This window comes from Dasypus novemcinctus, chromosome 6, assembly GCF_030445035.2.
Source record: "Dasypus novemcinctus isolate mDasNov1 chromosome 6, mDasNov1.1.hap2, whole genome shotgun sequence".
Taxonomy (NCBI): Eukaryota; Metazoa; Chordata; class Mammalia; order Cingulata; family Dasypodidae; genus Dasypus; species Dasypus novemcinctus.
The window spans coordinates 36,944,774-36,959,649 of NC_080678.1; the positions used below are offsets into that span (position 1 = coordinate 36,944,774).

Consider the following 14,876-nt stretch of genomic DNA (forward strand, 5'->3'; position numbering starts at 1 on the left):
ATCTAGTTTCATTGCCCTTTGGTCCTGTGACATATACAGATGCCAGCAGGTGATCTTTCTGTCCTTCCCCAGAAAATTCCTAAATTTATTATGTAGAGGAATTTTCAGAAAGCTTCTGGATCACATGGTGGAAAAGAATGCCTGCTTCAAGACAGGTCTGCCCATGAGGCCTCATCACATGCCTAGCATGGAACCTGGCTCATTCTTGGCCCTTGAAAAATGCTTGTGAATTGAATAAAAGGCAGTACAATTAGGGCAGGGATAAGCCTCAGTACACAAGCAAGTAAGGAGGCTGTGATCACAATTTAAATGACTGAATTGCATGTCTAAGTCATTTAGCTTCTGGGTGCTCTGTGACCCAAGGACATGACTTGCAGCAACACTGGGAATCTTCTCTATTCTTTCTGTTCTTTTCAGGTCCTGGCTTTGAGTATATTTTACAATCTATGCTTCATCATCTATCAGTCACCACCCCTCCTCTTTCAAGCCCCAACTCAGTTAATCTCTCCTCCATACGGTCTTTTCTGACCACCACAACCTGCAGAGATCTTTCTCTCACAGAACTCATGGGTCCTGTTCCTAGTTAATGCTCAGCTGAAGACAATAAGTTGCCTTAAGCCATCTCTTGCATTATCCAGTCCTTTGAGAGCAGAGGCACTTTATTATACTTCTGTATCCCTCAATTGCCTAGCAAAATCTGAGAGGCACAGAGCACTGAGCAAGTACTACATGCTAAATTACTGATAGCTGAATGAAGGTGGAAGGCAGCAAGAGTGGGCCAATCACTTGTTCTCCAATGGGATATTTCAAAGGCTATTTCAAAGGCATAAAATTGGTCATAAATGTGACTGAGAGCTTAAGGAATCAGGTTTGGTGGAGGTTTAACTTCAAATCCTAGCCTGCTACCAGGTACATTAGATACCGAGAGCTCTAGAGAATTCGTTAGAAGCTCTCTTGTGCCTATAGGGGCAATTAGAGCTGATATAAATCAGTATTTCATAGCATTTGTAAATCAAAGCAAATAGTGAATAGCCAGAAAGAAGCTCAAGCTCCTCAACAGACACTTGCAAAATTCTGATGGCCTTGGAGCAAGGAAAGTATGAGGCACAATTCAAAGCAGCTAAGTAGTGACTCAAAAAGGGTTTTTGTTTTTGTTTTTTAGGTCAAAGACTGGTTGAGAGTTTTATGAAATATTGACACTTCCAGGAAAAAAACTCACATACACATAATTTTACACACAATTTCAGGATTTACACTAATTTGCTAGTGCTGCTTCTTGGACCTTAGCTAATATTATTTCAAGAAATATTATTTCAAGAATTTCATGGCAGACCTTATGAGTGGACCCATCTCCAGTATGATGCAGTCAAGAGTAACAGAAAATCGTTTTTCTAATTTGAAAATAGGAATAATAGTCTCCTCTTATGAAGAGTATAGGGTACAGGGGAGGGGAGAACTCTCTTTGTTTTTCTTCTTTTTTCCCCCAAAGCAGTCTCATGAAGACAGGATCATCCTGAAATCATCAACTCTTGGCTTGGGGGTCAAGAATTCCTCTGAAATACCTTTCATCCACATTCACTTAGTACAGACAGAATGTTCACAGGCTGTGTGACTCAGCTATCCTCCTGGGTTAATGAAAATCACTGCTGAAAATAGTGCTGGCCACTGGTGGAGGAGGTGCTGGAGACCAGAATTTAGGAAGGCTTAAAAGGGTGAGGTGCTGGGAAATGGACTTGGCCCAGTGGTTAGGGCGTCCGTCTACCACATGGGAGGTCCGCGGTTCAAACCCTGGGCCTCCTTGACCTGTGTGGAGCTGGCCCATGCGCAGTGCTGATACGTGCAAGGAGTGCCCTGCCATGCAGGGGTGTCCCCCGTGTAGGGGAGCCCCATGCACGGGGAGCCCCACCCGCAAGGAGTGCACCCGTAAGGAGAGCCGCCCAGTGTGAAAGAAAGTGCAGCCTGCCCAGGAATGGCGCCGCCCACACTTACCGTGTCGCTGACGACAACAGAAGCGGACAAAGAAACAAGACGCAGCAAATAGACACAGAGAACAGACAACCGGGGGGGGGGGGGGGAATTAAATAAATAAATAAATCTTAAAAAAAAACATAATTAAAAAAAAAAAAGGGTGAGGTGCTGAGGTGGCACTGTTTTTGGTCCCCTTTGAAGAGAAGAGGGCTAGAAGAAGTGAATACAACTGGAACCAGAGAGAAAGTAGCCTTGAGAAATGGAAGGAATCAAAGTAGGACTCAAAGTTCCCTAAGTCAGAAACCATTTAGGCTGCTGTGCATTCTAAACCTTCCTGTCTTATTCTTTAGCTTCACCTTTTTGGGAAGCTTTATTCCCCAATGAAAAAGTATGCTAGGGCATATCAAATGGCTCCATCAGCTAGGGATGGGTGCTTACCAAAAAGACACAATGGGGAGGGAAAGTAACTAAACATCAGCTCAGGGTGGGCAAGGGCCCTGCAGAACAATTTTTAAAGATGTGCTAGAGATGAGCTAAACCCAGTAGGGGATAAATTGGTATAGTTTCATAGTTCTTGAGAAAGCAAGTTGTATCTTCTCCATAATTTTTATTCAATAGATAAGTCAAATAATAAAAGTAGTCAAAAAGAAAAAGTTTCATAATCAAGCCCAGACAAACAGGACACCTGAATACACATTATAAAAATGCATACACTTTGTCAAACTAAAAAATGCATGACACTCACACTGAGAGTATTAATTGATTAAAATACTTTGCCTTAAATCACAAAGTCAGAAACTAGAATACAGATTACCAAGGGCTGGGGTGGGGGTAAGCATGGGGAGTTTATGATTAATTGGTATAAAATTTCTGTTTGGGATGATAGAAGTGAATGTAATTAACACCACTGAAGTTATATATTTGAATGTCGTTAAGTGGGGAGATTTTAGGGTGTATATTGTATATTGCATATTCAGTTGTAACAAAGGTAACATATGCAAAGTATTGATATAGAAAATTGTGGTGGGGGGTTGGTATGGGAACTCTATATTTTATGCATGATTTTTCTATAAACCTACAACTTCTCTAATTAAAAAAAATGCTTTGCCTTCCATGAAGCCAATGAGAAATAGCAGAAAAACATTATCTATCTTGTTCTTTGACGCCATCTGAAAAGAAACCCAATGTGAGATACTGGGCTTTGTTTAATAAGCAATAATGGATTTACAAGCCATCATTTTGAAATGCCTCAAACAAAGGCTGGAATGTATTTGGTGGTTGTTAAAACTCAAGAATTCACAAATCTCTTGCCAGAAGAAAATGGCAAACAGAGCAGGCAGATCTAGCAAAGAGCCCTGTCCTGTTTGTTAACTTCCTAAGTGCTACAATTCCACTTAACTCCTATTCCTGGTCTTTAGGTTTTATTTTAGGAATCTTTATTTATTTCTCCCCCTACCTCCCTCCCCTTGTTGTCTACTCTCTGTGTTCACTGCATTCTTCTGTGTCTGCTTGTCTTCTCTTTGAGTGGCACTGGGAATTGATCCTGGGACCTTCCGGAGTGGGAGAGAGGTGCTCAATCTCCTGCACCATCTCAGCTCCCTGGTCTGCTGCGTCTCTTATTGTCTCTCCTCTGTGTCTCTTTTTGTTGCATCATCTTGCTCTGCCAGCTCTCCGTGCAGGCCAGCTTGCCGTGCGAGACTGCACTCCTGTGCAGGCCAGCACTCCACATGGCCAAGCTCTCTGCTTGGGCCAGCTTGCCTTCACCAGGAGGACCCAGGAATTAAACTTTAGTCTTCCCATATGGTAAATGGGAGCCCAATTGCTTGAGCCACATCCACTTTCCTTTGGAATAATTTAGAGTCTATTTGGGTATTACGCTCCTGATATTTTTTCTACTTAGTCTGCTGCTAACAACTGCAGGGCCCTACTACATCCCAAAGCCAGCTCTTTGGGAAGTTTAGAATACTTTAACATTAAGTGACATTAAGCATTAATGTGGATAAGAAGGGGAAAAAGGGCGCCAATACATGTTGGAGATTAACAAGACAGATAAATACCAATAATCTGATAGAGCTGAGAATAAAAGTGAACCTTAATGATGTCATTTAATGCCTTTCAAAGTCAGGAAGAGAAGCAACAACTGTTTTGAGTGCAGTTTAAAAAGGGGCCCACAATAGGATTACCCTCCCTCAATCACAATTGAAAGGGATTGTTAAGAGGTAATGAGTTTGTTAAATCTCCATGAGGGCAAGGGCAACATTTAGATAATTTACTACTGATTCCCACTACCCAGAAGGATATCTTGTATACAACAGGCATGTAATTAGTTACTGACTAAATAAATCCGTGAGTTGCTATCTCTTCCCCATTCTTGCATAGGGTTGAGTAATCTCACCCTCAACAGGAATCTCCTTACTTCTGGCTTGTGAACTCTTTTAGAGAGAGGGATGTTCATCACTTTATTTAACTTTGAAAGAAATTGGAGGAAGGCAAAGACACGTGCTTGCTAATCATCCTTTTCAAGATTGCCTTATGTACTAGAATGGATTTTTATTATTGGTCTGTGGCTGCTACTGCTAGAGAAAGATTTCAGCCTGACCTTCCCAAGCTGCTGGGGGATGAAAACTGCACGTGGCTGACAGGGAAAATATGCCTTCCTTTTTTTTTTTAAACAAAAAGCTTTTAGACTAAAGAGAGCTCACTATGGTAGGAAAATCACCTTTTTCTCACTGTGCAAAACTCAAGATGTTGAATTCTTCTGCATAAAAATAATATAGTAAAACTGATTTGAGCTGGCCCAACTGGAAAAAGGTAGCATCACCAAATACTTCACAGAGAGCAATGGTATCAAAGAAGAGAACTCAGGACTGCTCCAAAAGCAGGAGGGGGAGGGGGGGGGAGGAAAGCCATTTATAAAAGTAGTTTTAAATGTGAGGATGAGTTCTCACAGCTAGCCTCACAAAAGAAAATATGCCAAAGGAAACAAGTGATAGACTAATAGAGTCCTATCCATCTGAGTGAGGAAAGAGCCACTGGTGGGATTACTGTAGAACAGGGGTTCTTAACTTTTTGTTCCATGGACCCCTTTGCCAGTCAGGTGAAAACCACAGACACCTTCTCAGAATGTAGTGGCAGATACTTTTATGACATTCAATCAGCATAGGGTCTAACAACTATCCAAATTTCTAAGTATGCATGACAGTAAGAGATTTTTCAGGATATACAACAACTGTGAAGTGATATGAAATGAATACCACTATAAATTTTTTTAAAAAATTTATTTATTTTCCCCCTTCCTCTCCTCCCTGCTGTTTTTGCTGTCTGTGTTGTCTTCTCTTCTCATTTTCTCTTCTCTAGATTCACTGGGATTTGATCCTAGAGATTCCTGATGTGGAAAGAGGTTCCCTGTCAATTGTGCCACCTCAGTTCCTATGCTTCACCATGACTCTCCCCTTGTCTCTCTTTTGATGGGTCATCATCTTGCTGTGTGACTCACTTGTGTAGGGCACTGGCTCACCACACAGGTGCTTGCACTCACCATGTGGGCACTCACGCTCACCACGTGGGCATTCATGTGGGCACTGGCTCTCTGCGCAGGAGCACTTTCTCTTCTTCTTTTTCACCAGGTGGCCCCAGGGATCGAACCCAGGTCCTCCCATGTGGTAGGTGGAAGCTCTATCACTTGAACCACATTCGCTTCTCACTAATGTAATTTATTGCATACATTCATAAGTGAAGGAAATGCTAGATTTCAGTTAGAGGTCAGAGAAAATAAAGATAGTAAGTTGATTTTTTTCAGTTCAAGCTCATGGACCCCTGGTTAAGAACCTCTGCTGGGGAAGCAGATGTGGCTTAGGTGACTGGGCTCCCATCTACCACAAGGGAGGATGCTGGTTCGGACCCCAGTGCCTCCTAAAGAAGACAGCGATGGGCAGGCATGAAAGCTGATGACACAACGACAAGAGTCACAAGAAGAAAAGGCATAATGAGAGACTCAACAAAGGAGGGAGCAGAGGTTCCCCGTGCCTCCTGAAGAAGACAGCAAGCTGACACGACTGGCAGGTGTGGCGAGCTGATGTAGCAAGATAACGCAATGAGAGACAGGGGAAGGAAAAAATGTGATTAGAGACACAACAGGGTAGGGAGTGGAGATGGTTCAGGTGATTAGGTGTCTCCCTCCCACATCAGAGATCCTGGGTTCAGCTCCCAGTGCCTCCTAGAGAGACAGGGAAGACAAAACAGACAAAGATAGTGAAAAACAATTAGGAGGTGGGAAGAAACAACTAAATAAAGATAAATCTTAAAGAAAAAAAAAGAACTCCTGCTGTAGAAGCATTTCTGTTAGGACAAAAAAGCTTGGTGCCTCATTGGGCAAGCTAGATAGCTTTTAGGGACACTGCAATATAAGGTCACACCACAGTTGCCAGCAAGAGGCTCAGACCAGGTTTACAATGGGAAGCATTGGCTAAAAAGGGAGAGCAGAGCACATGGCAGTCTCCTTACTGGCTTGGAGTCTATACCCATACCATCACCTCATGAATACCCTAATTGGGAGCACACTGGGAAGATTGTGTGGATAGGATGTCTAATTTTGTGCTTTTAAAAAGAGGACCTGGAGCCTTACTCCAAAACATAAGTTCAACCCTATGCTATGCTAAAGTTTTATCTGCACTTTTACATAATACAGAGCTGAGCGCAGATGCTTTGGCAGAAGGGGAAATCAGGCCAGACTCAAGGAAAACACACACAACTGTATCTGCATTGTCAACTCAGTCCATAGAAAAACCTGCTCAGAAATAACTGCTCAATGTAACAGGAACTCAATTCCTAAGAAAAATTTGTCCCAATGAGGGCTCAGGTCTTAACAGGCCAAAGTGCCTCAAATTAAGTTAAATTTAGCTTTTCTTACTTGAGGTTTCACCCATTTCTGAGTTCTCCTTTCTCATTTTTAAAAGTCAAAATGACTGCCTAAAATTTAAAAAAAAAGAAATGCCTTATCATCCACTATAGAATAATAATTCATCAAATTTTCACCTACAATATCTTCTATATAATTAAAGCTCTTAGAAGGCACAGAAGCAGCAACTATCACTCTATTTAAAATACAATCAGCCAATCCCATACTAATTCCTCCCAGCAGCCTGGTTCTTGCCACCCCACTAGAAGCGTCAGTCACAGAATCTCACTACCATCAGACAGAAGGTAACTACTTGCTCTTAGCCAACAAATAGGGTTACTCTAGGGCAAAAAGAGGCTTACCTGCTCCTCCGACAGTTGGGATATGTGATTCACAGCAGCATAGGATTCAATTTTGGGGTTAAAATGGTTGATGATGGCTCTGAAAAAAATAATTAATACTAATAAAGCACCATATGGAAGAAGAAGATATAATCAGTTAAAAATAAGGATTGAGTACCCTCTGGTTTAGAGTACTAAAACTTGGGAATGATTATCAGAGGTAATTGTCCTCTTATTGAACATGAGGAGGTCACAAATGGGGATGAACTGATAACTCTGAAAAGGAATGGGTTAAATAATTTATTAGAGAAAAGAATCAAACATCTCTGCTCTGCAAACGAACCAAGAGGAAAAGTCACAATCAAACAAAACAACAAAATCAAGAGTCCTTCAGATAAGAAACAGGACCCAGGCCCAAAGGGGGTTATCCACTAGGGGGCTCTGGTGTTTCAATCAGAAAGAAAAGTACTTTTCTCTGTTTTGACATGGGAAAACAGGGCACTAAGGCTAAAAGCAGGCTCTGAAGACGCTGAGCTTCCTCAAAACCTAGAATCAACCTTCATACTTGTTAGTAAATATTTCAAACCAAAATTTTATTTCCAGATACTCAAACTGAAACCTGAGTGTCATTTTCAGACACACTGTCCTCCATCACTCCCTCACATCCAAGGTCACCAAGTCTTATCAACTCTATCTCTCTCTCTTTTTTTTTTTAAGATTTATTTTTATTTATTTCTCTCCCCTTACCACCCCCCCCCCCCACCGGCTCAGTTGTCTGCTCTCTGTGTCCATTCACTGTGTGTTCTGTTGTGACTGCTTCTATCCTTATCAGCGGCACCGGGAATCTGTGTTTCTTTTTATTGCATCATCTTGCTGTGTCAGCTCTCCGTGTGTGGGGCGCCATTCTTGGGCAGGCTGCACTTTCTTTCTTGCTGGGCGGCTCTCCTTACGGGGCGCACTCCTTGTGCGTGGGGCTCCCCTACGCGGGAGACACACCTGTGTGGCACTGTGTATAGGCCAGCTCCACACTGGTCAAGGAGGCCTGGGTTTGAACTGCAGACCTCCCATGTGGTAGGCCGATGCCCTATCGATACACTGAGCCAAGTCCGCTTCCCAAATCTCTCTTGTAAATATCACTGAAGTGTAAAATAAATAAATTTCTTTGAAACCAATGTCTTACTATAGGTCCTTGTCATTTCTTGCCTGGTACAGTGAAAAGAGCACAGGTTTTAGAATTAAATAATGGGGGTTTGGTATGAGTTCATATGATATAAACGATTAAATAAATAAATGGTGAGAAGAGACACATCTTTCTTTCAGAAGAATTTAAAATATGTGTAGATAACTCCTTCCTTTAGGAAGTGGAATTTCATTCTCACCCCTACCTCACCCCACCCCACAGACAGTGGGCTAGACTTAGTGACTCATTTCCAAAGAATTTCCTGTCTAATCAGGAGAGAAACATCAGACAAACCCAGATTAGGGGACTTTCTATAGGATATTTGGCCAGTACTCCTCCAGACTGTCCAGGTCACGAAAAACAGAAAAAGATTGAGAAAATGTCACAGACCAGAGGACACTGAGGATCTATGGCAACCTGTATTAGATGCTGGGATATAAAGAGAACATTAATGGAAAGCTGGGGAAAGTGGATTTGGCTCCACTGATAGAGCATCCGCCTACCACATAGGAGGTCCAGGGTTTAAACCCAGAGCCTCCTGACCTATATGGTAAGCTGGCCCACGCGCAGTGCTGATGCATGCAAAGAATACCATGCCACGCAGGTGTGTCCCCTGTGTATGGGAGCCCCACACACAAGGAATGCATCCCTTGAGGAGAGCTGCCCTGTGTGAAAAAAGCACAGCATGCCCAGGAGTGCCGCCGCACACGTGGAGAACTGACACAGCAAGATGATGCAACAAAATGAGACACAGATTCCAGGTGCTGCTGGTAAGAATGCAAGCAGATTAAGAAGAACACACATCGAATGGACACAGAGAGCAGACAAGGGGGGGGAGAGAAATTAATAAAAAATTTTAAAAAATGAGAAAGCTGGTGAAATCCAAATAAAATCTGTAATTTAGTTAACAGTAATGCATTGATGCTATTCTCTAAGTTTTGATAAGTGTACCATGTAATGTATGATGGGGGAAACTGGGTGAGGGATATATAAGAATTCTGTGTACTACCTTTGCAACTTTTCTGTAAATCTAAAATTACATAACAAAAATTATTAAAACATATGTGGGTATATAAGATAGCACAATAAAGAAATCAATGTTTTCTTTTAACATAGTTTACTGATAGTGAATAATTATAGAACCGTTTAATTTAACTCATGTAATAAAAGTATAAGTCAGGTACTTTAAAATCATGGTTTGGAATACTGGTTTGAACACTTGTTTTTTTGTGTGATCTCAACAGAGGGGAAAAAATAACTACTCAGTATGTAGCACAGTACCTCGGGATGCAAGGCATACAATAAATGTTGGCTGAAAGAATGACTAAATCTTAAAGTATTCTTGCAACAGGTATATAATACAGAACTGTCAGCCATCTAGCACAATGCCTGGAACACAGGTAGTGCTTAATAAGTACTCAAAGAATAAATAAATCAAAATGGGATAGAAATGAGTAAATAGTAAGAAGAGAATCATGGTAACTTACTTTTCCAGAGACTACTAAAATGAGGAGAGATGCTGTAAGTTAATGTTGTGGTTTATACTAAATCCAAAGTAGGAAAGAAATTTGCATCCAAGTGGTCAAGTATTTACCTTATTCAGAGAGCAAAGTACAAGGAAATGAAGGTACAGGGATGAAGTAGAGTACAGCCCAAGAGAAGAATGGAAACCCAGAAGATGAGAAAAGCAAGTTTTGAGAGGAACTGAGAATCCCACCAGCCCACTAGCAGTACCAACTCAAAGTTAATAAACAGTAAGAGGCTCAGTCATAGGGATTAACATCCAAGGCCAACAGGGCTGAAGGAAAGGAATTAAGTATTATGTTATTTACAATAACCAAATAATTCTACTATTAGACCTCAGTTATTTTAGGAAAGAGAATCCACATGTTGTAAATGCATCCATTTCATGCTTTTGTAGATTTAGAGAACACAGAGTTCCAAAGCACCCTAGGGTCTGCATGGGGTGGTAACAGCTGGCAAAATGAACTAGTAAGGCTGGGACAATGAAATAATTCCTGGGAATGCTATAATTCTGTTTCCTTTCTACCAAAGGAGTTCTCTTACCAGGAACAAAAGTGAGGAAGAAAGAAGAGAAAGGGAGAGAGCAAGGGAAAGAAGAAGAGAGAAAAAGGGAATAAAAGGGGGAAAGGAAAGGAAGAAGGGAGAGGGAGGGAAAGAAAGAAAAACCTGGAAAATAACATCTTCATAAAGTACACTTAATCTCTTCCCTTCTCACCATTACACCTGTCAATTGTCTATGGATGCCCTACTGTTGATATTACAGGGCATATATGATAATATTGTTTGGGCAAACTCATCCTGAGGATAAAACAGAATTACTACTCTGGCAATATATCTTTGGAATAAAGACAAAAATCATCTTCCAACCTGGCTTGTGACATTCTCATCCCAGAGCTTCAGATCTCAGCAGGTGATTAAGGTTTCCTGCCTAGGTATGTTGAGGGGCTGTTTAGAAACATGAAAGTGTAACAGTCTACATCCGGTTTATAACTTCTAACTCAGTACCCACAAAGGATATATGTCTCTGCCTTACTTTTCTTGCCATTGTTTTGGAATTGTTATCTGCAAAATCTAAGTACTGGAGATGCTAGGTGCAGGGCATTAGGCCTGAAGGGGAAGAAGTAGTCTGTTCTCCCTCCAGACTCCTTAGCAAGGAGTTTCAGAGAGTGCTTGGAGGCTTCCAATCCAAGTTTTCAGGACTCTATGGTTGAAATGGTAATATATCCTGAGAAGGCACAGAAATGATGGAGTACTGAAACCAGGCTAAGCCAGGCCACAGTGAGGGACACAGGCCTTTGAAATGACTTCTTCCCCAGGAGGTCTGGAGGCTACTAGGGATAACCTGGATGGCCATGGCTCCATGGCTATCTGGCCATGGCTCCAGAACAGGACTCATGCCTGACTAGATCTCATTTAGAGAAAGATGAGGAATCAGATTTATGGATGAGGGAGGATAGGAAAAATGAGAAGCTCCCTCTATTCTTCATACTTTCCTACCAATATCATCTACAAAAGGATTTACTACTATCTCTTTTGAACAGTTTGGTATATTTTGTAGGGGTGCAGGGAGGCTCCTGAGAGATTCTAACAGTACCTTTCCTTTTTACTGAACAAAATTCAACAGGCAGCAACTGTCCAGTTCAGAAGTCTAAAATTTAAGTCTCCCAACTTTAGAAGATGAATGACCAAAATATCGGTTCAGTTTCCTTCCTACCCATTCCATCTAAACCCGTTCCATTTTTTTTTAAAGATTTATTTTATTTATTTATTCCCCTCCTCCTCGTTTTGTAGTCACTCTTTACTCTCTGTTCATCTTTTTTTAGGAGCATCAGGAACTGAACCCTGGGCCTTCCATGTGGGAGGGAGGTACCCAATCACTTGAGCCACCTCTGCTCTGTGCTTGTGTGCCTCTCATTGTGTTTCCTTGCTGTGTCTTCTTGTTGCATTATCTCGCCACGTCATCTCGTTGCGTCAGCCTGTTGCGTCAGCTTACTGGGCCAGCCCACTGCATCAGATCACTGTCTTGCTAGTTTTCTTTAGGAGGTACTGGGAACCGAACCCGGGATCTCCCATGTGGTAGGCAGGTGCCCAACTACTTGAGCTACATCCACTCCCCCCTATTCCATTTCTGAATTCCTCAGAAAGGGCAAGGTTCATAAAAGTGAACTTGCAGGCAGGACAAGAAGTTCCTTGCCTCTGACTAGCTTGGTAGAAAATGAGGCTCAGTAAGGAAAGAAGGTAATGGAAGAGACTAAGGAGAGGATTCTTGAATGAACAAGAGGCTAGAGTAGGCTAGATCAAGGTATCCCCCACCAGATGCATAATGGATGTTCTATTCTCCATAGGGATTTTGGCATTTAGGCAAAGCAGACCTCAAGCCAGAACCTGTCTTTACTACTTTAGTGAAGTACATGAAGTTTAGTTCTCATCCTGAAGGTGATTTCCTTTTTTATATCCACAACATTTTGGGTTAATGTTTCTTTCTCTTCTAGAATAAGATCATTCTGAAGTCCTATGCTACAAATGTACTAATCACAAATGCCACAAATGTAGCCAACATGGGTTAACAGCTTCTCAGGTAGAGTGAACCTGTGCCTCTGGCCTATACTAAAGAGAAATACAAACTTTAGTAAAGAGAGACCTTTCAGGAGGAGTTGAGAGGCCAGTATCATGGAAGAGATAAACATGCATGCGTATGCACACATACAAAGTCTGAATGGGTAGCTGGGTGGGCAGCAATGCAGGGGCTCCTTATATGGCAAAGGACCTGCGCACTTTCCCTTTTGTTTGGGATCTTGAGGTTGATTTTAATTTAATCTTAGTCCTTCAAGCATTTCAGCAAAACCTAGTTTATACCAGTCAGAAGTTTTCATGTTTAAGATTATTTTGGGGGAAGCAGATGTAGCTCCACTAGTTGAGTGCTTGCTTCCCACATACAAGGTCCTGGGCTCGGTCCCCAGCCCGGTACCTCAAAACAAAACAAAGCAAAACAAAACAAAACAACAACAACAAAAACGAGTATTTTGGAATAGGGCACTTCAAAGGAAGAGGAGGAGTATGAAGAGGAAGAAAGTTTGAACAGGCAGTGAATGAGAATACATAGTCATTATATAAAGATTAATTAAGGCTTCCCTTTGAAATGGAGTCAAGACAATTCAATGGGGAAAGAACAGTAGCTTTCATCAAATAGTACTGGGAGAACTGGATATATACATAAAAGAAGTAAGTTGGACCCTATCTCACTTCATACACAAAAATTAACTAAAAATGTATCATAGAGCTAAATGTAAGATCTAAAAATTATAAAACTCTTCGAAGAAAACACAGGAGTAAATCTTGGTGACCTTAAGTTTAGGCAATGGTTTCTTAGGTTACAACACCAAAAGCACAAGACAAAAGAAAAAGATCAATCAGATTTCATAAAATTCCAAACTTTTGTGCAGGTCCCACACTGCTCAAGATGGCATAGTGACTTGACGGAAGCAGACCTGGCCCAATGCATAGGGCAACTGCTTACCACATGGGAGGTCCGCGGTTCACACCCCTGGCCTCCTTGACCCGTGTGGAGCTGGCCCATGAGCAGTGCTGATGCGCGCAAGGAGTGCCCTGCCACGCAGGGTGTCCCCCGCGTAGGGGAGCCCCATGCACAAGGAGTATGCCCCGTAAGGAGAGCGGCCCAGCAAGAAAGAAAGTACAGCCTGCCCAAGAATGGCACCACACACACGGAGAGCTGACACAACAAGATGATGCAACAAAAAGAAACACAGATTCCTGGTGCCGCTGATAAGGATAGAAGCAGTCACAGAAGAACACACAGTGAATGGACACAGAGAGCAGACAACTGGGGGATGGGGGAAGGGGAGAGAAATAAATAAAAAATAAATCTTTAAAAAAAAAAGATGGCACAGTGAGATGGTCCAGGATCCATCCACAAACAGAAGCTTTGAACAACAAGCAAAACTGGCAGAAAATCTTTTTCAAATCTCCAGAAAAACAGAAAAAGGATTACAATAACAGGGGAAGTACCAAATCAAGAAAGTGGCACATTAACAATGGCAGGATCTCCTGGCGACCTTACTGGAGCCTCCCCATTCCTCCACTGGCTTGGCACAGAGCAGGGTTATACTCCTGATAGGGGTCCCTATCTCTGGAGAGAGTAGAGTAACCTTCATGCACATACTAGGTATATATACATCTCTGTCAATCCATTTAGGGCTGACCAGGATACATGTCACAAGCTCATCATCCCAGAACTCCGCCTAGGCACAGCTCACTGAGCTTTGTAACGGAAAAGAACTGTCAAACAGCAGTTACCTAGGTCCAAGGAGTACCTGGGTCCAAGGAATGTAGCACACGGGACTGTGAGAAAACACTGTTTCCTAGGTGAATGAGGACATTTCCCTCTGTGAAAATGGGGGAACCCCTAGGGCTACCAATTTATGTCCAGGACAAGAACCACACACAGAAAAGCCCAGGGAGCACTTATACTTCTACCTTGGGCTGTTCTCTATGAAGGAGGGCACTCATACAGGCCAATCTGGAAAGACTGCCTTTTTTTTCTTTCTTTTCTTTTTTTGTTAGCTCCTGACATTCAAGGAAATCTCTATCATAACGCTAGCATAACGAACACTCTTCAGACTCTAAATCCCACAGACAACACTTTAAACTATCAAAATGTCCAGGCTGCAACAGAAGAATTATAAAGCAAACAAACAAACAAAAAAAGGAAGTGATGGTCCAGGAAAAGGAGAGGAATAAACTTTAGAAATCATCAATAAGGAAGACCAGATCTGGGACACACCAGACAAAGACTTTATATAAAAAAGACCTAAATATGCTCCAAGAGCTAAAGGAAAATATAGACAAAAAACTAAAGAACATCAGGAAAATGACAGATGATAACAAAGAGAATATCTATAAGATAGAAATCATGAAAAGAAACCAGAATTGAAGACCACAGTCACAG

General features: G+C 41.9%; 1 protein-coding gene across 41 annotated transcripts in view; it reads right to left on the minus strand.

Moving 5' to 3' along the window:
* The window catches only part of ARMH3 (armadillo like helical domain containing 3), a 242,166-nt gene that overhangs the window by 30,837 nt on the left and 196,453 nt on the right, over positions 1-14,876 (minus strand). For 36 of the 41 annotated variants that reach the window (XM_071215701.1, XM_058298570.2, XM_058298553.1 and 33 more), the window contains one exon: positions 7,228-7,306. In XM_071215701.1, coding sequence (XP_071071802.1) covers positions 7,228-7,306 — 79 coding nt within the window. Of the gene's footprint in view, positions 1-5,506; positions 6,185-7,227; positions 7,307-14,876 lie in introns of those variants that run through there. The other 5 variants (XR_011649010.1, XR_011649011.1, XR_011649009.1 and 2 more) reach the window with 2 other exon arrangements.